The sequence below is a fragment of the Myxine glutinosa genome, chromosome 8 (genome assembly GCF_964187855.1).
Source record: "Myxine glutinosa chromosome 8, kmMyxGlut1.1, whole genome shotgun sequence".
Classification (NCBI taxonomy): Eukaryota; Metazoa; Chordata; class Myxini; order Myxiniformes; family Myxinidae; genus Myxine; species Myxine glutinosa.
In genome coordinates, this window is record NC_136268.1 from 109,756,967 (window position 1) to 109,784,534 (window position 27,568).

The 27,568-nt window shown below is 44.6% G+C and overlaps 1 protein-coding gene across 1 annotated transcript in view; it reads left to right on the forward strand.

Moving 5' to 3' along the window:
* Positions 1–27,568, forward strand: part of LOC137432836 (WD repeat and FYVE domain-containing protein 3) — a 223,909-nt gene that overhangs the window by 60,746 nt on the left and 135,595 nt on the right. Inside the window, exons 4-20 of the mRNA XM_068125081.2 lie at positions 746–858; positions 3,467–3,604; positions 4,467–4,659; positions 8,866–9,052; positions 11,806–11,972; positions 12,219–12,698; positions 12,897–13,007; positions 15,094–15,287; positions 15,455–15,945; positions 17,274–17,403; positions 18,310–18,524; positions 18,696–18,808; positions 18,946–19,144; positions 19,833–19,918; positions 20,721–20,963; positions 21,055–21,209; positions 26,459–26,684. Of these exons, the coding sequence (XP_067981182.2) occupies positions 746–858; positions 3,467–3,604; positions 4,467–4,659; positions 8,866–9,052; positions 11,806–11,972; positions 12,219–12,698; positions 12,897–13,007; positions 15,094–15,287; positions 15,455–15,945; positions 17,274–17,403; positions 18,310–18,524; positions 18,696–18,808; positions 18,946–19,144; positions 19,833–19,918; positions 20,721–20,963; positions 21,055–21,209; positions 26,459–26,684 (3,441 nt within the window). The remainder of the gene's footprint in view (positions 1–745; positions 859–3,466; positions 3,605–4,466; positions 4,660–8,865; positions 9,053–11,805; positions 11,973–12,218; positions 12,699–12,896; positions 13,008–15,093; positions 15,288–15,454; positions 15,946–17,273; positions 17,404–18,309; positions 18,525–18,695; positions 18,809–18,945; positions 19,145–19,832; positions 19,919–20,720; positions 20,964–21,054; positions 21,210–26,458; positions 26,685–27,568) is intronic.

Here is a 27,568-nt window from a genome sequence, read left to right on the forward strand (position 1 = left end):
AACACACAAAAGCCACGCCTCTCAGGCGGGGCGTGGTATGCAAATAGATAAGCCACGCCTCTCAACGGGGCGTGGTATGCAAGGCAAGCGTTCGCCCGGTAAAGGCAAGTCTCAACATGCCCGGGCGAGTCCGGACACGTGACCGCTCGGCGGTTGCGTCATCGGCCGGTGCAGGGTAATTGTGTCATGCTCCCGGTAACCGCTACAAACCTTTATAAATAGCTCATGACTTGGGGACAGGACTGATCCCAATATCACGTACACTGTACTCACTTGGCTTGCTCTCCAGGTGCGTATAATCAGCTTAGTTGCTTCATTAATTTGTTTAAGGAATTGCATTGATAGGTCCCACTATAATTGGCAGCAATCTATAAGAAGGCAAAAGCTCTTCTCTGGTGCACGAGTTCCATCGCCCTTTGTTGGATCGTCGTGCGCTCGTGAATTATTGCAAGTGCAAGCTCACCCAACTCTGTTGTTTCTGCATATTTCGATATTGCCCTTGTTGAGTTGAAACCAGTTTCCGAATGCAGTTTCATTTCCAAATCCATTCGCATGGCATCTGTTTGTTGAGTAATACTTTATTAACCCATTCCCATTTATGGCAGATAATGAGGCATTGAAAAAACGAATGTTTGAGCATGCTCTTTTCCTTTCTTTAAAAAAAGTTAATCTCGTAACTTCACTCATGATCAAATTCTTGTTCATCACTTACATCTCCCTTTGCCCCCCGTTATCTCTCATTCAGAGGTTGCTGTTCAAGCCATCTTGGAGTTCCTGAGCCCACATAAGTCAGGGGAGGATGAAACCCGTGGATGGACTCTGCTTAATACCCTGCACATACTTGCTGCTACGAACCAAGTAAGGGATGTTTCACCAACTGGTGATTATTATCGACATCCCTGCTCGCTTATTGTTTGTACTCAGTCGATGATGAGCAATCATGTCTCCATAACGAAGGCGTTCGGCCTTTTAAGTTGAAGGGATTTTAAGGATCTTTCCATTAGCAGCCACATTAAGCAGAACTCTTGGTATTATATGCTGGGCCGGATTACCACATAGGCCAACTTGGCCCTTGCATAGGACCCAAACTTCGGGGGTGTGGTGGGGGCGCACAATTATGGGTTAAAAAAAAGAAAACTATTTTTGCTTCGATCTTTCCCCTGCTCAGTTGTGAAATGGGTGAAAAATTGTACTGCAATCAACAATGGGCCAGAAAAGACTGAATGCCTTTGTTTACTTACAATTGAGAACACGTTCATGACATCGCTGTCATTTGATGACATTGTTGAGGAATTCTCCATCAGGAAGACACAATGGAGGCTTGTGTGATCTACCTCAAACAGGTAAGAAATGATTAATTACCGGTAATTAATTATGTATTGATTACTTAGGAATTGTGATTAATTAAGTGGCTGAATGGTCTGTTCTTGGTCTGTACTGACTCGCTGGCCGTCTGGATTGTATTGCGTTCCTATCTGTGTGTGTGCCTGTTGTAATTATGAGGGTTTGAGTGGGGCCGAAGGGATCGTGAGCCTAGGGCCCACGGACTGTTTAATCCAGCTTTGATTATATGCCATATCATGATAAACCAGAAAAAGTCCAGTCTCTAGGGATCTGTATTGCTCCAGACCTGAATATAGGAATTTGGAACTTGGTCAGAGTAGCAAGACACAATAGCTTCTTTGGAAGTTATGAGATTTTGTCTCTTTTGAATGTCTTCAGACAATACGACCAGCTTAACATCTACTTTCCCCCAAAATGTGCTCTGTGATGCAATGTATCTGGAACTTATTGCATTGGAAATGCAATCTTTGACGAAAAAAAATTGGCAAAAAATACTGTCGCGCGAATCCCTCGGCTAATACCATAGGACCGTGGATGACCAAACGGCTTTACTTGAGGCGACGATCAATTACGGATTCGACTATAAAAGCTCGGGGGGGGGGGGGGGGGGGAGAATGGAGAGGAAGAAGAGCACGCGCGTACCTGTAGCGATCCGACAGCAGCCCTCGATCCTGCAGGGAATGAACTCAAAATGAACACAGGATTTTGAATGGAAAAAGAAAATAATAGAAGGGTTTATTCAAAATAAATATCGGGACAGAGAAATACGGTGATAAACTAAATTCTAGGTTGGGACGTCCCCACTCAGATTTCGGATACGAGACAAAGGAAATGAATTAAATAAAAGAATCGTCGTGTATTTGTGTGTCTGTGGGTGCGAGCTTATCTGTCTGTATGGTGTGTCCGTCGTCCAACGCGGCTTCGTCCGGCTCCGATGCTGGCGCGAAGAAGGCCTCAGTCCGCCTCGTTCGCGCGCTCCACTAGTCCAGCGCACGCTGCCAGGTAGGCCCGCTCACACACAGGCACCAGCCTCGCTCCAAGCACCGCTCCAAACACCAAGCCATAACACCACGAAGAACTCAGGGAAGATGCCAACAACCACCAGGGACGAACGCAGGGAAGAAGAACGAACAGATCTCCAAGAGCGAAGCACGAAGGGTCCAGCGCAGAGAGATCCAAGCACGAAGGGTCCAACACGAAGAGGCGAAATGCCCGTGAATGAGCCGTTTTGTCACGCGCAGTGTGACGTCAGCCCCGGCGCGCTACCAGAGCCTCGATTCTTCGTGATCTTTTTGCGCCTTCCGACGTCACCCCCCGCTCTTCCCCCAACTAGCGATCCCCTTCTAAATGGTCGTTTCGCGCCTTCTGCCCTGATTGACCGAAGGTTCGCGCCTTCCGCACCAACCATTGCGCCTTCCGCCTCAACCAATCACACTTCCTTGGGCGTGGCTATAGCTTGCCTTGCACGATGTTTGACACCCACGACGGCATTGTACGCGGCCGCTTCCTGCTTGTCTTTCCGGTGCGTCTTTTTGTAAGGGAGGGGATTTAATTAATGTGTGCACTAAGGGACCTATCTAAGTGCCTAAATGAGTGCGTTGCCATAATGGACACTGGGTCGGCGACAGAGGGAACGACAAACGAGGGAATGTTATCCATAATCCCTGTACTATTTAGCACGCCCCGCCCCCTCACGGCGGGGACACAAATACGCACTTATACCGACATCCGGGCTACACAGAACTTATTACATATAGATTCCCTATCACGACAGTCGAGTCTCTGGCCCCCGAAGTACCTATACAGATGTACCTGGCTCTAGATATTCCTCTACCCAAATTCATAACAATACATTCCAACTGAACCTACCTTTACAACCTTCCACCTCCATAGTGGATTGATACAATGAACCAATGGAGGATTCTGGGTAAACCTTATCTTCAGTAATCTTTGTGCACTCAAAAAGCCAAATAAAGTGTCAAAAAATATTCAAAAAATAATCCGTCTTTCCCTTGATTTGGAATAACCTACGAGTCATCTCCTGGGACCACCCATGGTGTGGAAGTTGCATAAACAAATTGTTCAGGGTCTCCACTACTTTATCGTCTCTTTCCTCTGACAGAAAGTCGTGGACATCATGGCAACCATGTCTCTGCCATCCACACTTGTGAAATGCCTTTACCTTTGCTTTGACCTGCCACCTGTGGACACCTCGGAGGAAACAGAGTCACGGCCTCGCTTACAGACGGTCTTTGTTGAGGTGGGTGTTTTGATTAAATAAGAATAATTTCATTCTGTGTATGTCCAGCTGATTTTTATTTTATTCCATTCACAATTTCATTGTTTTCCTGATCATGTTTTCCTTGCTACCATATGGGGTAGGTGAGGTGGGTGAGGGTGGGTGAGGATCGGGGGGGGGGGGGAGGGGAAGGGGTGACAATAGGGGGCAGAAGTTGGATATCTGCATGAAGCTTTGGTTATGGAGGACAAAAACCTCCAGGTACAGATGTTTCGATTAAAAAAAAAAATTTTAGGCTCACATTTTTTATACCCTTTGAATATACAGCAACGTATCAAAATATACCTTGTATAAAAATAGGACCACGGGTCCTGAAGCTCACCTGGATCAGGGGCAAGTCCATGACATCATAAAATGCAGTCATTATCCCTCAATTCTGATTACAGCGATATATGTTGACAGGTCATGTTTTTGCATGTTCACAGGTCATGTTTTATAGGTAATACAGGTTATGTTTTTGTCTGAGGGTGTGGCTGTGCTGCTGATGCAACGCTCCCCTGTAGGCTAGGACAGGAATTTTTAGTGTATCAGGCCTGATTTCAACCCGTTAATGAGAGCAGATTTTGATGCGGTCTACACACCTTCGTTAGACATCAGATATGAAGCTTGTGGCCAAGTTTCATCAAAATTGTGCGTTTGGTTCAAGCGATAATCACTGAAGTGTTTACAGACTCACTCACTGACTGACTGACTCTTACCTCCTGATACTGCTCAATCGCATAAGCTCACAGGACGAACCTTCAGGTGAGCTAATAATAATTGGTACCTGAAAGCATCCAGTTTGTTGTTGGCACTGTACATGACTGAAGTGTGCCCCTTGCAGACTCTGGTGCGCTTGTGCCGGCATTCCTCTCCAGCCGAGGAACTCGTGCAGAAAGATGTCATGAGTCTGCTCTTTCTAGCCATCTCCTCCTGGTGTCCTCCATACAACCAAGGCTGGCGGCACGGTGCGGCAGACATACTGCGTACGCTGGCTCGTCGTGGCCTCTCCAACAACGTGCTGCGCTACATTCACGGTTCGCCAAACTAGCTTAAGTTTGTGTGCCCCACTTTTCTGGTGGGTGTTCAATGTTTGTGAGTCATGGAGATTTGATACATACTATGAACTAATGCCCTTTATTCACCGTAAGTGGACCAGTGATACCGTGCCGCCGTTGTACATAGCAGAAGGAATCCATAATAACAATACAGTAAACCTTCACTATTCGTGGGTTTACCACTTGTGGTTTTGACTATTTGCGGTGAATCTCCTGTCATACTATTTACCATTTGCAGAAGACCACGGATGGCCCCTCTGTCATTTGCGGCTTGCAAAAGAAAAATGTATTGTGCGATGGCAAGTTTTTGAGGTGGACAACAACAAACAACAACATGCATTTTAAAGGCCATTTTCCCTACTAGAGCGGGGGTTAGCCTTGCGGTCCCCATGACAATCTTCTCCATTTGGCCCTATTTTCTGCATCTCTCCTTGTTCACCCCCTTGCCCGCATTTCTTCTTCCACCATCTTTAGCCAAGTCTTTCTCGGTCTTCCCCGTCCTCTACTTCCTTCTACATTCATTTTTTTTTTTTTTTTTTTTTTTTGTTGTATACAAGATCGAGGCTCGTGAAAGAGGCATTAATCACACAAAAAGACAAACCGACACACAAAACACAAAAAACAAGGGGAGCGGTAGACAAGATGGGGAGAGAGGGGGAAGGACACAAAAGAGAGGGGGAAGGACACAAACACAACATTTGAGAGCAGGGACATCGGGAGGACTTGGGGGGAGGTGGGAGAGGATTAAAACATATGAACACTGCAAGGACTCTGGGGTGAATTACCGGGGGTAGAAAAGATCAAGGTTTTCGATGGGGGAAGATAAGAGATGGTGGTGAACAGCTGTTTTAAAGACCTGGAGGGAGGAGTGGGATTGAAGGGAGTGGGGGAGTTTGTTCCAGAGGCGGGAGAAAAGGGGAATGAAAGAGTGAAGGTGAGCAGAGAGCCTAGACTTTGGCAGTTTAACCAGAAGAGGGTTGCAGGCAGATCTTGTGCGACCTGAAGGAATATTGGGGGGACAGAGCACAGAGAGAGCTGGGGGAGCAAGGCCGGAGAGGAGTCGGTAGAAGACAGAAAGACCACCAACCTGCCTGCGGTGAGTGAGTGAAAGGCCCTCGGCGTTGACTACATCGCAGGAGATTCCAATGATTCTGAAAGCTTTGGCCTCAACAGCGTGAAGCCGAGCAAGGTGTGAGGCAGGAGCACCAGCCCAGAGGGGGGAACAGTATTCCATTGAGCTGTGGATGAAAGCCTTGTATGTGGTGAGGAGCTCAGGTGTGCCAAGGAAGGACTTCGCACGACGGAGGATGCCCAGTCGGCGACTGGCTTTGGAGGCCAGCTTGGAAATGTGGTTTTCCCAAGAAAGATCATGGCAGATAGTGAGACCCAAAAGCTTGAGCGACAGAACTTCTTGGAGAGGATTGTTGAGAAAGTAGATGGGAGGGTTGTCCAGTCGGTCCTTTCGGAGAGACATTGTAAGAGTGTGAGATTTGTCAGGATTGAAAGACATGTTCCACTTGTTTGACCAGTCTGTGATTTTGTCCAGGTCTGCAGAGAGTGAGGAGGCTGCAGACTGCCGATCTGAGGGATGAGGAATGGAGCGACAGAGAGTAGAGTTGTCAGCAAAGAGATAGAGAGGATTTTCAAGAGAGTCAGAGAGATCATTGATGAAGACCAGAAAAAGCACAGGGCCCAGAACACTACCTTGGGGAACTCCAGCCTGAACAGGAAGAGGAGATGAGAGAAACCCATTCAGGGCCACACGTTGACTACGACCAGAGAGGAAGTCCGCCAGCCATGCGTGGAGATTTCCATGGATACCAAAGGAGGAGAGTTTGGAGAGCAGAGCAGGGTGCCAGACCGTATCGAAGGCACGTGAAATGTCAAGGGAGACAGCTCTAATTTCCTGTTTGGCGTTGAGGACCTCCATCCATTGTTGAGAAAGCAGAAGCAGCATGTCCAGAGTAGAGTGACCAGGTCTGAAACCAAATTGATGATCAGAGATCAAGCCATTGGAGAAGAGGAAAGATTTAATATCTGAAGCAATGATGGATTCCATGACTTTGCTGATAATTGGGAGAAGGCTGATTGGTCTGTAGTTGCTGGGATCTGTTTTTGCACCTTTTTTGTGCAAAGCGGTGATGTTGGCTGATTTCCAAGCAGATGGCAGATGACCTTGAGCAAAAGAGAGGGTGAAGAGAACAGAAAGAGGGAGTGAAAGTGCAGAAGCACATGATTTTAGGACCCGTGGGCTGATGCCGTCAGGACCAGTTGCAGAATCAGAGTCGACGGTTGCCAGAAACTTTTCCACCTTGTCAGGAGGAAAGGACACAGAGTCCAGGAGCAGCTGGGTACGACTGGGTATGGTGGGTACAGAGAGGGATGGGTTTGGGACACAAGATTTAGAGGCAAACACAGAGTTGAGGCATTCAGCTTTTTCACGTGCGGAGTCAGCCGTTAAGCCGTTTGAGGTGAGGGAGGGGATGGAGGGGGAACAAACACCAGAAACAGATTTGACCAGACGCCACCAGGATTTGGAAGAGGGAGACAGATAAGAGAGTTCGGTCTTGAGAATGGTGAGATATTGTTTCCTGGCTTCTTGGTGAGATTTCCATCACTCTTCTCAACCAGTCACTTTCATCCTTCCTCAACACATGACCAAACCATCTCAACCTGTTCCTCGTCACAGCATCAATCACAGGCTCTATTCCCATCATCTTTCGCAATTCATCATTTGTCTTCCTCTCTCTCAACGATACTCCACACATCCGTCGAACCATCTGCATTTCCACCCTTTCCAACCTTCGTTGCTGCTCTACGTTCATTACCCATGTCTCGCTCCCATAAATCATAACACTTCTCCCACATGCAGCATACACCTTTCCCTTCAGCTTCAACGACACTCCCCTCATCATCAGCATGCCACTCATTTCCCGAAACTTCTTCCATGCACATCTCACTCTAGCAACCGTTGCCGAGTCTGATCCACCTTCTCCATTCAGCATGTCTCCGAGGTAGCAAAATGTTTTTACACCTTCCAGCTTCACGCCATCTCCAAGATCCAACTCAACATTTCCTCCATCTGCAGCTCCCTCTGTGCACACCTTACATTTGAATGTAGCTGCCACACTGGTTAATGACCCTCTCAGACCACTACATTTTTGATGAACCCACTCAGCGCACATTGTACATTGAATGGAGTTCACTCCGACACCCTTCCTACACACAGCACAGGGCCACTTCCCAGGTCTTTCCACCTCACCACATGCTTTACCACTTGCCATCACCTTCGTCTTTCCGATATTCACCTTCAGACCTTTTGTCTCCATACATTCCTTCCACTTGTTCATCTTTTCCTTCAGTCCATCCATACTTTCCGCAATCAACACCAGATCATCTGCATACAACAACTCCCACGATAAACCCTCCTTTACGTTCTGAGCCAGCACTTCCATCACAGCTACAAATAGTAGTGGACTTAGTACCGACCCCTGATGCACTCCCACCTTCACCTCAAACAAACCACTGTTCCCGTCCTTCGTCCTTACAGCTGTTGCCGCTCTTTTGTACATTGCCATCACTACTCTGATCAACCATTCCTCCACTCCTAAACTTTGAGGTGGACCTCTAACTTTAATCCTTTACAATAACCAGGTAGCAATAAATTCAAGCGAGAGCTGGAAAGTATGCTCAATTCCAATGAGGAAGTCTATAAAGACCTTTAGTACTGTACTTCATGCGTAATGCTTTATTTTATATTTTAAAACATTGATCTCAGGCTCATGCAGGAGCTTGTTTGTACATAAAACATGTGGGACAAATACATTAGCAGATGTTTGTGTAAGTTCACATGAATTATAAGGAGATTAGTAGACAATACACAAACACTTGCTTCATAGGATTTGAATCCTCACGACACGAGCCACGGGTTCAGATGGGAAACACGATCAGGCCAACCCAAAGATTGTTGATTGTTAATTTTGAGGTTTTGACAAGTATTGAAATTATGCCAATTTTGACAGCCTGTTAATCATTTTGAAAGAAGTTTTGTGTATGTTCCACAAATATATTGTCAGGAATGATAGTTCAGGTTTTGTTCCCGTTCAGAGCTTTTTTTACATCAGTTCGCCATATGAAATCCTTAACGCTGTGCGTGTGTGGCTGCCATGTGTGTTCATGATTCAGGGAAGCAGTGGGTAGCTCGCTGTACACATTCTGCTCTGCGATCTCCCGACCTATACGTGATTGACGCGGCAGAAACGCTTGTTTGCCTGCTGTGCTTCCTGCGTGATTCGAGTGAGGCTTCGCCAATCCTCTTGGAGGATTTTCAAACCTGCTGCGGTTACGACAATCTCCCAAACTTTTTGCTCAGGTTCCATTTTTCATCTTTCACATCTCTCTGACTTTGACTTTGTTTGTGCAAATCGAACAGTTGTTGATCTTGTGCCATGGAATATATTTTGCACTATGTGTAGCATGCTATGGGGCTGGTATTATGTTTACAACTTGTTTTATTTTTTATTTGTTATATATGCTTTATTACTTGCAAAATCGAAGATTTTTCAAGTATATTTGTCGGTTGTGTTTGTGGTTCTGTCTGTCTGTCTGTCTGTCTGTCTGTTTGTTTGTTTGTTACCGGCCTACAGGTCACAATTTTCAACCGATCTTCACCAAACTTCACCAAATGGTAGAGTTGGTCAAAAGCCAGAAGCCTATTGTTTTGGGGTCAATAGGTCAAAAGGTCAACATAGGCCAAAGGTCACCAACTTTGCTAAATTTCTAAAATCCTCAATTTTCATCCGATTGACTTGAAATTTGAAGACCACTTGCATATCTGGTCACTGAATTCAACCACCAAGTATTTTTGAGGTCAACATCGGCCAAATGGTCAACATAGGCCAAATTTCTAAAATCCTCAATTTTCATCCAATTGACTTGAAATTTGAAGAGGACTTGCATATCTGGTCACTGAATTCAACCACGTATTATATTTTAGGTAAACACAGGCCAAAAGGTCAACATAGGCCAAATTTCTAAAATCACCGATTTTCATTTGATTGACTTGAACTTCTAAGAGGATTTATATATATGGTCACTGAATTCAACCACCATCTATTTTTGAGGTCAACATAGGCCAAAAGGTCAACATAGACCAAATTTTTAATAGCCTCAATTTTCATCCGATTGACTTGAAAATTGAACAGCATTTGCACATTGAGTCACTAAATAGGGAAACTAAGAATTTTAGAGGTCAAAAGGTCAAAGGTCAACTCAAGGTCAACCTTCCAAAATCATCATTTTTCATCCTGTTGACCCGAGCTTTGATCAAGATTGTAAATTTTAATTTTCATGAAATGGACAATTTGCTGTATCAACGGAAAACTTTTGGGGGGGGGGGGGGGGGGAAATTTTCCAAGTATCGTGCTCCTTCTTCATTCGTCTTCGTCTTCATTCTCATGGCAGAATCATTTTCAGCAAGTAATCTGGCCGTAACTTTGGAATGGATTAACTGTCATTTAAGTTTTCAAGCGTAATGCAGCTTTACAGCTCCCTATATTTCTATTTTTTGTCGACAAAGTCGAGGTTGTGGAAGAACATGAACACAGAACAGAACACAATGGAAATCTGGGAAGTACCACCAAAAGGATTGAGGAACACAGCAGCGGAACACTTGGGAAAAATGGAAGAAGGGAGAGCAAAGGGAAAAGGGTGTGGGAGTGCGGGAGAAAACAAAGGGTTCGATCGGCAGGCCTAACCAGTCGAGGCAGAGTGTAAAAAAATCAAAATACCCGAACAGGCACACAGAAGACATGGAAATGAGCACATTATACGATCAACAATCGACGGCAACAGAGAAATTTAGAACTGTGTACTTGCCTTTCGGAAGCATGTCTTGCAGAGCAGAGAAGAAAAGCTGCCACCACCGGAAACAGGAAGTTTTCAAATCTTGTTCCCTAGGTTTTTATGCTTCTGCTCCGAAGGTGGCCGAAGGCATTATGTTTTTGAGATGTCCGTACATTTAAACATACGGGCTAAACCTTATTTTTCTCAGGAACCACATGTCCGATTGAGACAAAACTTTTGGGGTAGTGTTTTCTTTTGGTAATTATGATGTAGGTCACATGGTATGGCAGCCATATTGGGTTAAACACAAATAATTAAAATTTATTTCTTGGAAACCGCTGAATGGAAAAATTTTAAACTGGGCACATTGTCAAGTCATCTCTATGGGGAACAAAAGCATGATAATGATGACACCATCAGTGAAGTGGTATACCAGCCATAAATGTTTTAATCAATGCCTTATCCTAAAAATCTGAAATTGCATGCACATGATGTATGACCCATTTGTATTGAAATATTAAATTTATGACATCATAGGTTACATGGTTAGGCAGTCATATTGGATTCAACCTCAAACCTTAAAAAAAAACTCCCAAACCACTGAAGCGATTGACTCTAAACTTTACATGTGTCATCGACTAAGCATGACTATTAAAAGTTGATCACGAAAATGTTATCCGTCACATGGTGTGGCAGCCATATTGGATTGAAGGAAAATATTAAACAATTGTATCTCAGAAACCTCTTACCCATTGATACGAAACTTTAAAATATCATCTAACACCATTGCTGCATATAGTTTGAAAATGATGACATCGTAGATCATCTGTTTTGGCAGCCATCTTGGATAGAAAAACGAATCTTATCCGATCAACACGAAACTTCACAAACATGATCCCCTACCCATACATATGCAGAGTGTACATTTTTGATGTCATATGTCACGTGGTTTGGCAGCCATATTAGCTTGAAAGCCGATATTTAAAAAAAAAAACCCTTCTCCGAAACTGCTTCACCGATCGATGTGAAGCCTGTCATGTCTGGTAAAAATGTGATACTTGAGAACATCTGAAGGGATTTAAATCAAAATTGTTTCTTTTTAGGACAGTGAATGAGGGCATCTACCCATTGTCACGGGCAGGGACAGGGATTACATGGAGGCTTTTTGGCGATGCAGTCGCATTGCTCTAGTTAATTATTTTTTGGTCAACTCCACAAATTTGGAAGGGTTGAGCTTAAGATGTCCTTTCCCCAACCCCTTCCAATATCCTTTCTTATCAGGCTGGAATCAGAGGGAGGTAAAGAGTCATACAGCTGTTTGTGGGACTTGGTCACGGTCATCGCTTCCCTGACACCATACGGTGCCAAAGAGCTGCCACCGATGATGCCATCCGGTGGAGCATCTTGCCTGCTTCCTGGGTTTAGCTTGCCTCAACCACTTGGTCAAGGTGTTTATATATATATATATTATTTTTATTTTTATCATTACATTCTGTACTTGTAAAATCCTATGTGAAATCTCTTATGGGAAGGTTTTTTATTTAGAGTTTTGTTTATAATACGCATAAAAGTTTTTTTTTTTTAAGTGAAATGTTGAAGTACTTGCATGTCATCATAGAAACATTTACATCAACTTCTAGATCAGATCCACTGCTTGAACTATTTACAGCAACTGATGTTTTTCTTTTTTCTAGGACTGAGCATTCGGAATGCAGAGGCCTACATAGTATTGGAGGCAGTTTTTCTTCGTGCACGCAACGAAACACTGGCACTGGCTGCGCTCGATGGCATTACCAGTATCCACCTGTCTGATCGTGCCAATTACTTCTCCCTGTCTAGGGCTGGACATACCACTGGCTTGGCCTCTGTTGCAAGCCTGGGCCCACCTAGATCGGCAGCACTACGTGCACGCTACCTTGACCTCATGGACTTCTTGGTGCTGCGCTTGCATTACATTCCTCCAGTGGAGCTTTCTGGTCTGGCATCAATCTTTCGATCATGTCCTGGAGCAGCAGGCCTCCCATTGGCTGAGTCTCTACTGCGCTATCTCCGTCATGCACCCAACCCACTTCGTGAGGCCTACCGAGAAGCTGGACTTCTGGAGGCACTTACAGGTTGCCTTCACTGGCATTCTGCTACTGTCAGACGACGTGATCGACCAAAACACGACTTATGTAAGCATCATGTCTTGGAGGCACACTTGCACACCAGCACCTTCAAAGAGGCACATTGAAAAATTATCTTTCCTTCCTTGATAATGTAATAAATTGTAGCTATTTCCAGGAAACATGTTTTACAGCTGCACCACAAAATCCACTTGTACAAGCTTCATGCGGTTTGTAAAGTAAAAGCTCTGTCCGCTTGTGCCACAGCCAGAAATGATACCGCACTGCTGTTGGAGGAAGAAGAGACTGAAGAAGAATTTGCAGCTGTTGTGCTGGATTTGTTGATGCTGTTGCTTCAAAATTCAGCTTCCAACATTGGTATGTGCTATCGAGGAACCAAAACTTCATTGTGGCGGTTTTCTTTTGCATAAAACTGAAACCTCCCTAGCAACTTTGGCCGAGTTCCTTCTATGTTATATCCGTCTTGCTGGTTGGTTCTGTTGGCTAGATTGTCGTGCTATTAATGCAATGGTCACGGGTTCATTCCCCATGCCAGCGGAAGCTTTCTAAACAATAATAGTTTGTCTTTCAGATGAAACCACTAATCTTTTATACCTTTTCCACGAGCTTCATCTTTATATGAAATATATATCATATGAAATGTGTATCGATTTTTTTTTTTGGAGTTGACTCGGGTTCATGCCTCAGGGGGCGGGGACTTAGGATCACAGGGGTCAAAACGGAAAAAATGTTTTACGGTACTCAAAATTTGTTATTGAGACATTATTGTGGAACTTTTTCCCATCTTTCAACTTTGCTTTTGGTGGGGAGGTTATGGATTTGTGATGGCACACCATCGACTTTGCTCTAGTCCAAGAATATCTCTTGGTAAAATCAAGAGAAGAGTTGGTCTATGGTTTCCATAAAGAATGAATGATCGTTTAAAGGCCATTTATCCCCGCTAGAGTGGGGGTTAGCCTTGCGGGCCCCATGACAATCATGGCTCCCTGTTTGAGGCAATGTTTTTATGGCCGGATGCTCTTCCTGACGCTCCCTGACGGTTTCCATAAAGAATGAAGCAAGCAAAACCTGCCTACCTGTAATCACACCTTCACAATAACCAGGCTTGCATAAATGTATAGCAAGCTAGGTTCCTGCTACGAAGAGCAGGGGTAACGTGGCTACAGTTCCTGAAGATTGGTTTGCCAAAGGTTTTGAGTTGTGAAGACCCCAGTTTTAAGGATTTTGATTCTCGACATCTGGAAACAGAGCTTGTCTTAGGAGGATTGTTACTAAAACCCTGCTGCCTCACTTGTGACTTCCAAGAAGGAAAACATTTGTCAACCATAACTGCTCTGGTCTACGAGACAACATGAAATGAACACAAAAATGCCATTTCATTTGAGACCAGCCGGTATACCAATCATGAATGGAAAGGTGATGGGATACTACTTGGTTTGGTAGGACCATGGGGGCAACAACAATCCCATTATGGAATTTTGGGGGAGGTGACACCCACCTTACGAATATACCCTTAGAGCGATGGTGATGGGATTGTGTGGGGTTTGATAGGATGGGAGGTTCTTCAAACAACAGCAGCAACAGCAATATTATTGACAGACATCTATGTATGATATAGGACAGCTTTAAGCCTATTTATGCAGTTAAATCTTTACCAATATGGTACTACTTCTAAAAAAAGCCTGGATGACCGTCGACCTCTGAGTGACCTTTAACACAAAAATCCAGCATGGCGTTCCCCAAGTGATGATTGTCATACCCCAAGGGACATTTTAAGCATGGATGCCAGCCATTAACAAAAAAAAATGCCATCAAAAGTTTTTTTTTTTTTTTTTTTTTTTTGGTCCTTGGCAGGTAGACTAAGATAGGAGAAAGAAAACACAATGAGACACAGAAGGACACTTTCCTTTCATTGAAATAGTCAAGGTGCATTATTTATTTATTTATTTGCATTTATCCCCCTTGCAACCCCAACGAAGGTTGGAAAGGGTGGAAATGCGAATGGTTCGACGGATGTGCGGAGTATCGTTGAGAGAGAGGAAGACAAATGATGAATTGCGAAAGATGATGGGAATAGAGCCTGTGATTGATGCTGTGAAGAGGAACAGGTTGAGATGGTTTGGTCATGTGTTGAGGAAGGATGAAAGTGACTGGTTGAGAAGAGTGATGGAAATGAATGTAGAAGGAAGTAGAAGACGGGGAAGACCGAGAAAGACTTGGCTAAAGATGGTGGAAGAAGAAATGCGGGCAAGGGGTTTAACAAGGAGAGATGCAGAAAATAGGGCAAAATGGAGAAGATTGTCATGGGGACCGCAAGGCTAACCCCCGCTCTAGCAGGGAAAATGGCCTTTAAAATGCATGTTGTTGTTGTTGTTGTTGTATCCCCCTTGCTTTGCTGTATTTTAACTCACATTTCCGACCACTTTTTTCTGCATTTATAAAGATGTATTCCGAGAGTGTGGAGGGCCACGCGGTTTGCATGCTCTCTTGGGAGACTCGCATTGCCGCACGCACGCACTAGCGGTTGCACAGCAGTTGCTGTTGTCTGCCTGGGGCGAGGATGAAATGATTGCTCTGCTTGCCCTCGCCAATGCCTTGCCTCGCTATGCACTCTGCCAGTGTGCTGACATCCTTACGGTAGGCTGTTGTCTTGCAATAGGGCTGCTTCCTGGAAGAGGTCATAGGTCAGTGAGAGACTATACAAGAGTCAGTTGCATAGAATTATTTTTTGGGGGATTTTGATTTTCCAACCATGGGACTTACGCCCCTCTAATGTGACCTGTTTTTTGTTTTTTTTGTCTCAGGCCATTGTTTCTGTCCTTCTTGAGAGTCATCGTTGTCGACGCTCGTTCCGCCGTGCTGGCGGTTTTGTACACGTTTTGGCACTCTTGGTCTCTGCGGAAGGCATGCTTGCATGTGCTGACGGGCTCACTGAATGTGGTAATGAAAACCCCAGTGCAGCCCTGGACCTTGTGCAGGCCTCTGTGCGCATAATAACCGCAGCCATGCGTCATGAGCCAGCCAATTCCCACCATTTTGCCACCGAAGTGCGCTACGATAAGCTGGCAGAGGCTTTGCGTCTTCTTGGATGCTTTTGCAGTGCCAATGGACCAGACAAAACTTTGTGCGCGGAAGTGAGCCTCCCAACTGAGCAGCGGATTGTGGATTGTTTCATTGACACCCTGCACAGTCGAGTAGCAGACTTGGACGTGGCGGAAAGCATTGCTCCGACTCTTCACCATTGCTGTAGCGTCTTCTACTTCATGTTCCAAATGGCAACAGATGTTTTTGACAGGTCAATCTCAGAATGTGACATCTTTTATTTATTATTTTCCCCCATTTTTCTGAAGAACATTTTTAGTGAGAATTTGAATTTCGCTTGACGCTTTCTGCTAAGTACATTGCTTTGTAATTATAGGTGTTTGTTCACATATCTTGATTTATTTCCTTATTTTCTTATTGTAGGAAAATATCATCTTTGACCTCACCATTATCATATACATGGCATTATCTGTACATGCTAAATGTTGTACAACTGAACTACTGATGAACCATCCTAAGGAGCCACTGATGCAAAACCCTCTGTCGGTTAGGGCAGGAATTTGTAATTTGTTCATGGTGCCGACGAGAGCTCATGTCCTCTTCTCGTAGTATACCGTTGGATCTTTAACGTCCACCAGTTAATGCTGGCAAGTGGGACACCCAGTTTAACGTCCATGCGATGGACGGTGCACAAATTGAAGTCTCACCCTGCCTGTGAGACACCAGGATGGCAGTTTGAAGGTGGGCTGAGATTCAAACCCAGGCTAGACTTCCCAAAGGTGATTGTGCGTACCTCTAGACCATTCTGCCAACCCACTGTTCTTGTTGTTTAGTACAAACTTTGTTCTCCTTGTCAATGCGACCTTATTTATCTCTGTGTTTTGAAAATACTCCTCGCCATATTTTATTCCATTTACACAAAGAATATACCATTGAATAGGTTATGATTATGCCAGCCTCAGTGCCATAACGATTAGAGCGTCCGCAATGAGTCTGGGAGGTCGGCAGTTTGAACCCTGACCAAGTCATATCAAAGACTTTAAAAACGGTATGTGCTGCTTCCTTGCTTGACATTCGGCATTTAAAAAGGATAGAGCATGGATGACCAACCACAAGTTGGTAATAATAATGTAGGCTTTGATGGGCCGAATGACCTCCTCCTGCATCGAAGGTCCTTGTAAGGAAGCTCTTAATAAATAATAACCATTCCTTTCACGTCAAGAGGTGCATAGGGCTGCCGAGGCAGTTTCATTTGGCTAAGGAGTACAATCCTGACCAAGTCGTCACTGACGTAGGATGCTCGAATGCCTTATCACCCCAGCAAGCTAGTACTCATTTGGCTGACCTCGGAAGGATGGCAGGCTGAGTCAACACACGTGGTGTTATTTCAACATCATGACAGCAGCTCAAACTCAAGATGCTAAGATCTTAAGCCAACCACCTTAACCATTAAGCCAACACCATGCCTAAGGGAACTCGTGTAATTATGAAACGTACTACAAGCTTTCACCTTTGCCTTTAGACCCTTGCGTACTTTGTTGTTGTCCTCACCCTGGGCCTTCTCCTTGACCCGATTCCCAGGTATCCTCCACGAAACCCTGGCTGGCCAGGGTTCACCCCAGGCCTGGACGTTCCTTTTCTTGTCCACCCAGAATCTGTTCTTGCTATTGTTGAACTCCTACCTTGTGTCATCAATTCTGAGAAGCCACAGGTTTGAAGGGAGTGGGCACACTTTTTTAACAGTTGTGAACAAACACACATGCTAGACTTTCATTGTCCAACACGACAAACTACCTGATTATGTAGGTGTGTCAAACTTTCACCTATTGCCACATTTCCTTTTTTAACCTCATTTTTGTTCAAATGCAGCGGTTTAACAACCGAGGCTTCATTTTTATTTAATTCATTAACTACCCTCTACCCAATTAACCTTAAATTGATGACACCTGCAACCAGGTCTGTTTCAGAGTAGTTTCACATGAATAGTCCAAATTAAAATATTTTGCAACCATTCTATTCAGGCTACACTATTTTAGCAGAAGGGTCTGTTTTTCAGTATTATATTTATTATATTTTTAGCAGACTCGGTGGCATTGTGGTTATAGTATCCGCTCCGAGTCTTGGTCAGTGGTTGATTCCAAACCTGGCCGAGCCTTACCAAAGACTTCAAAAGTGCTATGTGCTGATTCCTTGCTTGATGCTCAGCACTTAGAGGATAGAGAATAGATCGACCCTGGATAGACTTTGGCTGGTGAGGTTTAGAGGAGGTTGGGGGGCAGATATCTCCTTAATTACTCCACCATCTGCGGAGAGAAAAGTGACGTCACATGATGGTTTCGCTGGTCCCCAGAGTGCCCCAGGAAGTTATGTCGCTTCCTCCAAAAGGGCACTGGCTGTTTGTCTGAAATAGAGTCCTGCTTTGCAAAATTAATGTGTGTGCTTAATTTTTGTGACTTTTCCTCCATGAGCCTTCGACCCTTAAAAAACAATAAAAAAATTATTCAACAAAATGATCCATCACATCCATGCAAATGCGCAATAATTTTAGACTGTGGTTAATGGAGCTTTGCTTCTGTGTAATTCCAAGCCCTGAGCAGATTGTGGATATTCCCTCCAGCATGCAACAGCTCTGCAGCTTGCTGTGCTGGATCAGCTAATGGCTCTGGTCCAATCCGAACGCAATCAGCAGGTGCTAGGAGAGGTGGGGCTTCCAGAACGTATCCTGCGGTGTTGCCACACAGCATTGGTCAATGAGGATCACCCAATGCACGTGGGTCTGCTACAGCTCTTTGAGCGGCTGGCCTGCCACAGTCTTGAGCCAGCTGTACTGCGGTTCGTTTATTTTAACCTCATCCTTTTATACTCTTCGACACTTGCTGAAATTGACATCCCCTTCTCTTGAACTTCCTAAATGCTTAGATAAGTTTTCACCTCCATTACCCACTCTTCTCAGTTATGAGGCCAGACACCACTTGATAACAAATATTTTGTATTTCTTTTCAGAGCTTTTTTACGCCTGGGAAATCCCCTAAATTGTGGCTCGTGGGAGATCCGTGATCTCATTCTACATCGCACTCACAAGTACTCTGACGCCTGCCACGATGTCAATGCCCTCGGTTAGATGCCTTTGACCTTGTCATTGAAATCTGTCCACAAGTGTGAAACTGGATAGCTTATGCTACCAGAATTTTTGCAATATGGTGCATGTAAGAAGCTGCTCACACCTCTATTTTCTATTTTTCTTGGTTTGCAGAGCCTCAGAAGCTTGTGATGCCAAACCCATCCTCTGCACGCTTGTGTCGTAACCTTCTCCTTCCGCTTGAGGGGTCTGAGGTTCCACTGACACGTGTAAAATTCCTGGTGTCAGTAACAACACCACTGCATGCTCGTCTCAGTGTGGCAGCTGTACCACCCCCGTTTGTGGAGTTTGACATGTCAATTGAAGGCTTTGGGTGAGAAATGTTCCAAATGCCTCTTCACATTCCTCACTGTGCACAACTTGTGAGATGATGTATTATTCTTCAGCACCTGATTACGCAAGTCTTCAGAGTTTTTATTACCTCCACCACGAAAGGTGGATGGAGGTTATGTTTTCACCCCTGTCTGTCTGTCTGTTTGTCTGTCCGTTTGTGAACAAGATATCTCCAAAAGTTGTGGACGGATTCATACGAAATTTGGCAGAGAGGTAGCATATGTGACGAGGACGAAATTATTAGATTTTGGTGAAGATCCGGATTCGGATCCGGCTTGTAGAATTTTTAAAGTGATTCTTCACCATTGGGAGATAGGGCCAAACACGATACATAACAGGATGTCTCAAAAAATTATCGATGGATTTGGACGAAGCTTTGTGGAGAGGTTGTGTGTGTGACAAGGAAGAATCGATTCAATTTTGGTGAAGATCTGGATCCGGCTAGTAGAATTTTTTAAGTGATACTTCACCATTGGGAGATAGGGCCAAAAACGATATATAGCAGGATATCTCAAAGTTTTGGATGGATGATTTCGATTAAATGCTATTCTGTATTTTGATTTTCTGGTCGACTCTGCGACAATGTAAACTGTTCACCTGGTTGATGTATGATTGATCTCTCATTCTAAAAGTCCTAATTTAGTTGATATCAAATTTCTCCACCTTAGGTGTCTCTTTCTGCCAAGTCTTGCTCCCCATAACATGGGGATGAGCTCTGCAACATCCCACATGGACGGCACTGGAATGGGCACTGGTATGATGATACTGCTGTTGACACAGAGGGCACTTGTAGAAGAGTATTGTACAACAACAACAACAACAACATGCATTTTAAGGCCATTTTCCCTGCTAGAGTGGGGGTTAGCCTTGCGGTCCCCATGACAATCTTCTCCATTTTGCCCTATTTTCTGCATGTCTCCTTGTTAACCCCCTTGCCCGCATTTCTTCTTCCACCATCTTTAGCCAAGTATTTCTCGGTCTTCCCCGTCCTCTACTTCCTTCTACATCAATTTCCATCACTCTTCTCAACCAGTCACTTTCATCCTTCCTCAACACATGACCAAACCATCTCAGCCTGTTCCTCTTCACAGCATCAATCACAGGCAATATTCCCATCATCTTTCGCAATTCATCATTTGTCTTCCTCTCTCTGAACGATACTCCGCACATCCATCGAACCATTCGCATTTCCACCCTTTCCAGCCTTCGTTGCTGCTCTACGTTCATTACCCATGTCTCGCTCCCATAAATCATAACACTTCTCACACATGCAGCATACACCTTTCCCTTCAGCTTCAGCGACACTCTCCTCCTCATCAGCACGCCACTCAGTTCCCGAAAAGAGTATTGTAACAGCTGAGAATTTGCTTAACAATGTTGTCATGTACTTGTTCACCAAAATGCAGTAAATAATATTGATTGGTTCTTAAGCCTATGCCAAAATGTAAGGGAGCAATATATTTGGGTTTATGGCTTTTGATAAACTGTATAATTTATTTGACAAAGTAAATTACCTCGACACTTTCCCAATGCATCGTACATTATTGTCCCCACAGGTGACCATGTGTTTCCCCCTCCATCGGGCCTCTCCTACTCCTTATGGTTCACCGTTGAGCGCCATGATTCCCCGATGCACCCCCATCCTGCCCGTCTTCTCATGTTGGTACGACATGACGTGGACAGGGGCAAGGCCAGTGCTGGATCTTTGGGCCAGGGCTTTGTTTGTCTGCTTTTACTGCTGCTTCCGCGCCATCATACTGTGTTTCTGAGCACCCAAGATCAACCACTGCTTGAGCTAGGTATGAGAAGGCATGTTGAGATAAGTGGTATCACCAAACCTTTTAAGACTTATCTTCATCATTTGTTCATCTCTGAATTTTCTGCTGACAGATGAGACTCCACATGAAGGTTCTGTTTGCTTCCCCACTCCGGAACTTGGTCTTGAGGGCCAGTGGCACCACCTCATTCTGGTGTTGAACCGTGGTGTCCTCAAGGCGAGCTCCGCCAGCCTTTACATCGATGGTGTGCTTGTGGGCACTGCAAAGGTATGAGTTAGGATGTTGAGTGTCACAAACAAAAAATAATTGTGTTCAAAAATTTTGGCCTCACCAAAGAGCAAGGTAACATAATGGAAAAGGTAACGATGGGCGGTAGGGGTACAGTTTGACACAAAAAGCAAGGGAATGAACGGATAAATAAAGAGGGAAGGAAATACAGTGACCTGCAGTTTATTTTAACTGTGTAGGGTTCATGGCGAAGAAAATATCATGGGTATGGATTGGGATTGGGTATGGAGATGACATGAGATATTGATGCACCCAGGGCCACCGAGAGCCAGCATGGGCCCTGGGGAAATACCAAGTTTCGGGCCCCCTTCATCCGGGCCACCTTAAAAAATATTTCTTTTTTAATCAACCGATAGCTAAGGAGTTTTCCGTATTTTCGTCAGACCAAACACATGCCATGGTTAAGGGAAATTGGGGTGTTAATCATTTATTCCTGTGGGAGCAGGAGTATCCAGAGTTACCCGGTGATGTTCTAATCCTGTTGGTGAAATCAATTTGTTTATTTTTTTCGACTTTTTTGTAGGTGCCTAAAACACTCCCCTACCTACACCCAATAAGGAAAATTTCTATTTAATATTGTTGCGGATCTCCCGAAGCCCGTCCACGTTACAAAGGGGGGATTAAACCCCTTTTCCCCTTGGGTCTTCGTGTCCACGAGGCCGAATCGCCACTTCCGCAGCGAGCGTGAAAAAGGGTATCGGGTCGACGCCGCACGTACCTTTGACCCACGCTGCCACGAAAATGGGGACCGGACCTCCCACAAGCCACGCTAATTGAGTAGGCCCGAGCGGTGTGCGTATCATGTGACTCGTGCCGTTATTTTTGTGGAACCCGATTCGAGCGGTTTTATTCGTACTATGCTAGGCCAATGGATGGAAGGGACGGGAACGGTCAAATAAGAGGAAGAACACAATTTAATTTAATGTACAGTGATTCGAAGAGACACAGAACAGTCACTTAAACAATGTTAACTAAATTCCCAGACACAGGGCCCTCTCACTCACGCGGGGAAAAAGAAGGAAGGAAGTTCACGCGCCTTGCCGTTGGTCGCTCCCGGACAGCTCGCCTGGCGTGGCCCTCTGGTGGTCACGGCACGTATGCAGGAAACGCAGGCAGGAGGAGATCGTGCGTCTGTGGCCTGGAACGGGTTGTCTTCACAAGCGCGGTTAATACAGGTAGCAGAGCGCGGGGCACAGGGCACGGGGAAAGTTCGTGTACAACCAGACTATTGCAACGGTTCAATCCACTCATTCTGCTGCGGTTCAACTCAACTCAACTCAATGCCTCGACTCGACTCATAGGCTGGGCGACTGACTGAGGTGGGGGCCCGGAGCAGGGTTTTATGGCTCCGCCCCGGCCTTACCCGAATGTTCCATGCTCCGCCTCCCGTTGCCGTGGTTAGCCACTCCCCTCGAGCTCTGATTGGCGGCTCGTTGCTTACCGGCCACTCCCTCCTGCAGCTCCTCCCTTCGGCTTTGCCAGACTTGTTCAGGCCGAGCACGTGGCATTCCAGCGCAAAAGAACACCTAAGCTCACTGGCCTACTCGACGCAAAACTAACACAGGAAAGGAGACTACCTTACATTTACTAAGAAATAACTATACTACAGCGAGGCTACATGTTGTGGTGCATCTACCTACGAGGGGGGGGGGGGGGGGGGGGTTTATCCTTAATTCCCACAACCGCAACAATATTACACACACACACACACACACACACACACACACACCTCTCTTATTGTATAGATAGATGAATGGGTATCGTTTATCAACTCATTTCATCTGGATGGGGTTTGGCCAACATTCCTGTGTTCATTTCTGTCATTACGTCCTCACCGCAATTAATGTAAGTTGTTCCCACAGTAGTTTATTTCATGAGGGAGGGTGTTCCTGCCCATGGCAATAGTATGCCAGGGAAGCACCCCTGAGTGACTTGGTGGGAGACACAAAATAAAACTGTTACGGATTCGTCACTTCCACTTTTGTTGTTATTATGTACTTGTAGGATTTTTAGTTTCAGGTAATATTGTTGGTAACATTTCTGTGTGAAATGACTTTAGTAAAATATTTTTTTTAATGTTTGTGAAGGAAAAAGGAAAACGCGAGAAAAATAAACTGGAGGAGAGAGAGGGGGAGAGAGAGAGAGGGGAGAGAGAGGAGGAGAGAAGGAGAGAGGAGGAGGGAGAGGGGGAGGGAGAGGAGGAGGAGAGAGGAGAGAGGAGGAGGAGAGAGAGAGAGAGAGAGAGAGGAGGAGAGAGAGATACAGCCGTAAAGTCGCATCGAGGCTGCTGGCGGACTTTTTTGATATTGATCGCGAATGAGTTGAGGCTTCCCGTGAAAGGGATTGCCCACGCCATCGTCACATATTGCGATTGCAATTGAACCTGCGTCTCAGGTTTTATTACCAAGCGTGAGTTATTACTCCCGCCAGGGAGGAATGCATTCGATCGTGTCCGTGTGTGTGTGTGTGTTCGTGTGTTTGTGAACAAGATATCTGGAAGAGTTCTGAACGGATTTGGATGAAAGTTGGTGGGATGATTGCCCTTGGGATAAGGAAGAATTGATTAGTTTTTGGTGAAGCTCAGGATATTATTCCGGATCTGGGAATTTTTTGAAGGATTGTTTACCATTGGAAGATATGGCTCATTTTTTTTTTACATTATCTTCTATATATTCTATATTTAACATTGTGATATGAAAATAGTTTTCATATTTGTTGTAAATGTAGTTTAAACTCGTGGTTATGCGTTAGAGCGGTGTATTTTGTTAGCAGCGTCGTCTTCAAGGTTCTTTTTTTTTTCTAATAAAGACATATTCTGTCATTTTAAAACCACCAAAGTGTGTATTCGGTCTCCCTGTTTCATAAAATGTATCGTTTGATACGTATAATGCTTTAAAACTGCTGCTTTTTTTTTTTTTTTAAACCTCAGAAGAGATCAACATTTACCTCAGCGAATGTCAATCGCGGTGTCAGTATTTGATGAACTTATAAAGACTTAGGTGAGTTATAAGTGTGACAAGCATGTGCACGGGATTCTTCCCAGAAGAATGAGTGGTCGCATTAGCGTGTATGACTTAAAATGAGCGAGTTTTGTTTTGGCGTTTGGGCCAGTTTTACATGTTGTATCCCTAAGGAATGAAACAAACGTTTTTCCTGGCTTAAAATTTTATTTGAAGTCACACATGCCTCAAAATACACTCACTTATATAGAATTGAACGCTGAATCCGAAAATGTAAGTGAAATTCCTTTTTTTTTTTTTATATTATCTTCTATATATTCTAAATATATATCTGTGCAGTGTCTGTCTTGTGTTGTCTTGTCTTGTGTTGTCACTGAACTACTCCCTCAAACTTTTGTGAAATCGTACTATTCCAACTTGACCCACGGCGGGAGTATGCGCTCTACTGAGTGGCATTCTAGTTGTTGGTGGGAAAGCAAGAGCCTCCATTACAGGCCGATCTGCCATTTTGTCCTCGAAGAGGCCATCTGCTTGGTGCATCGTGTTTGGTCATTGGGATTCCCATATCGACGCTATCGTGTTGATTGCCGATGGCTTCCATATTGGCTTAATTCCCATTTCGACCTCTCACCTCGTAACTCCTCGTCGGCCGCCGTGCTGATTCCTGCCTGTTCTTGTTGTTCTGCACGACTTCAACCTTCACCCCGCATGGGGATTTGTGCATGGACTTTGGGGAATGTTACATTCCACTCACGTTTGGCGTATCGTGAGTTTATGGCTTTGAGAGCATTGGGGAATGATGGTACCATCATAGGTATTGTTCATTTGATGCAAGTGTTATTTTCATTGTACTTTCTTCAAGAGTGTTATTATTATGTATGTGAGAGTTCTTAATACAATAATTGTATTTACTTGTTTTGTTTACTTGTTTACTTGTTTTGTTCTACATTTGCATTGGTGTGGTTTTACCATGGTTTATTAGAACACTCAAAATAACAAATCTTTCTGCCGCGTTCCCTCTCGAGACTCTGAGGGGTGCACCGTAACCGGAGTTTGGGGAGGTAACACGTAACAACTGTACACGGTGTTTCATCGCCACAAACAATCATTTTATGAAACAAAAAAAATTGAAGGAATAATTACGGGCCCCTATTAGGTCCAGGCCCCGGGGTGGTCACCCCCTCTCTCCTCCTCCTCTCTCGGCGGCCCTGGATGTACCACCAAGCCCTGGAGGGAATAGTGTGATTGAAACATCTCTGGAAGGCAGTTATACTCATAGGAGAAAAGAGGAACAAAAGAGTTGAGGTGTGTGGTAAGTCTTGATTTTAGGAATTAAACCAGAATGGGATTTATGGAAGAACGTGTATATATGGCATGGTCATGGGTCTGAGAGAGCCGAGAGAACAAGAGCAGAGGTGAGGCGATTAAAAAAAAAAATAGGTCATGGAGCTCTTTGTGATGTGAGAGCAATAGACATTATGCTTCTGCCTTATCACAGGAGATTCTGTCTCATCACGGGAGACAGTTGGTAGTTTTTCATGATGATTCTTGTTACAAAGATGATTTCTCATGATGATTACAAGGTAACAAAGTACAAATGATAATTTCTCCTTAGCTTTTTTGGCCTATTCTTCAGTAGAAGCAGTCGCTTAAATTCTGGTTTGTGCCTCTTGAAGTTAACCCAAATGATAAAATAAACACTTTATTTGATCACATTGTTTTTGATTTGATGAAGAAAGGGGAATATGAATGAATGAATTATCGTTTTAAGGCCATTTTTCCCCGCTAGAGTGGGGATTAGCCTTGTGGGCCCCATTACCTCATGGTTCCCTTTTTGAGGCAATGTTTTTATGGCCGGATGCCCTTCCTGATGCCAACCCTTAGTTGCCTCTGACGATGCGCAGTGATACGGTGTACCTATTCTAAATCGGGGTACACACCGGGATCATTCATCCCAACAAGCTAGTACTCAATTTGCCGACCTCGGAAGGATGACAGGCTGAGTCAACCCCCCTGGCATTAATTCAGCGATCGACCGGGATTCAAACTCAGGATCTTTGGATCCCAAGCCTGCACCATAACCGCTAATCCAACACCAGGCTCGATGAAGAAAGGGGAAACTTTGAAAAAGAGGAGGTATAGATATACGGCTAGTCTCTGGTTTAGAATGTCACAAGAATGTGAGCATAGCATATCACATGTGAGATTTTTAACAATCAATTGGTGAATAAGAATGGTTGGAAATTGAACACCACATGTCATTTATAGGTTCCTTACATCACAGCACCGCCAGCCAGTGTGGGCTCATCAGCTCCTCCTGCATCTGTGTGTTGTTACATTGGCACACCACCAGTGAGGCGGCACACTGCAACTTTGATGTGGCGCTTCGCTGCTGCTCATCTCATTGAGGAACCGCTGCCACCACAATCGATTCGTATGATGTACAGCCTCGGCCTGCACTATATGGGAAGCTTCCAAGCGGTTTCGCCACATGGTGAGTTGATACTGTATAAGCTGGTAAAATGCTGATGCCTTTTATTGGTTTGTCTGTTTTGCTTGTCATTTTCTCAGTGAATCACGCAATGTCGATTGCGCTGCATATTTATGTGTTTGTATTATATATAATGGCTGTCATAAATGGATTCTGGGTTGCTATAACTTGTGTCATTGGGTGGTGGTGGTTAGCAATGGCCATCTGAGGGTGGAGACGGATCAGAGGGCTTGTGGTCGAAGGGCCTGCAATATTTTAAGCAAAAAACATCCAAATCATATTTGAGGTCTGTGCAATTATGTTTAATTAGCCCATACCTCACACAGCAGGAGCCAGACCATGAGTTTTTTTTTCCCCCCATTTGAGCTTTTGTCATCAAATTTTCAACAAACCTTTATTTTGAGAATACGGGAGAAAAATCTATAATTGTGTGTGTGTGTGTGTGTGTGTGTGTCTGTGTCTGTGTCTGTGTGTGTCTGTGTGTGTGTGTGTGTGTGTGTGTGTGTGTGTGTGTGTGTGTGTGTGTGTGTGTGTGTGTGTGTGTGTGTGTGTGTGCGCGCGCGCGCGCGTGTGTGTGTGTGTGTGTGTGTGTGTGTGTGTGTGTGTGTGTGTGTGTGTGTGTGTGTGTGTGTGTGTGTGTGTGTGTGTGTGTGTGTGTGTGTCTCTGTGTCTGTGTCTACTGCTCAATGGTATTAACAGGGGAAGCTGTCGAATCTTGACGCCTCTCATCCACGGATATTTCTCGTATTTTCTACATACGTTTCTCGTAAACTTTGCATGCATACTTATCAAACTCTAAGGGAGTGCATAAATGAAGACTGGGTGTGTTTAAACACCCCCTTTTGAAGATCATTTAAGGGATGCTCATTACAAAAATAAAAAAAATT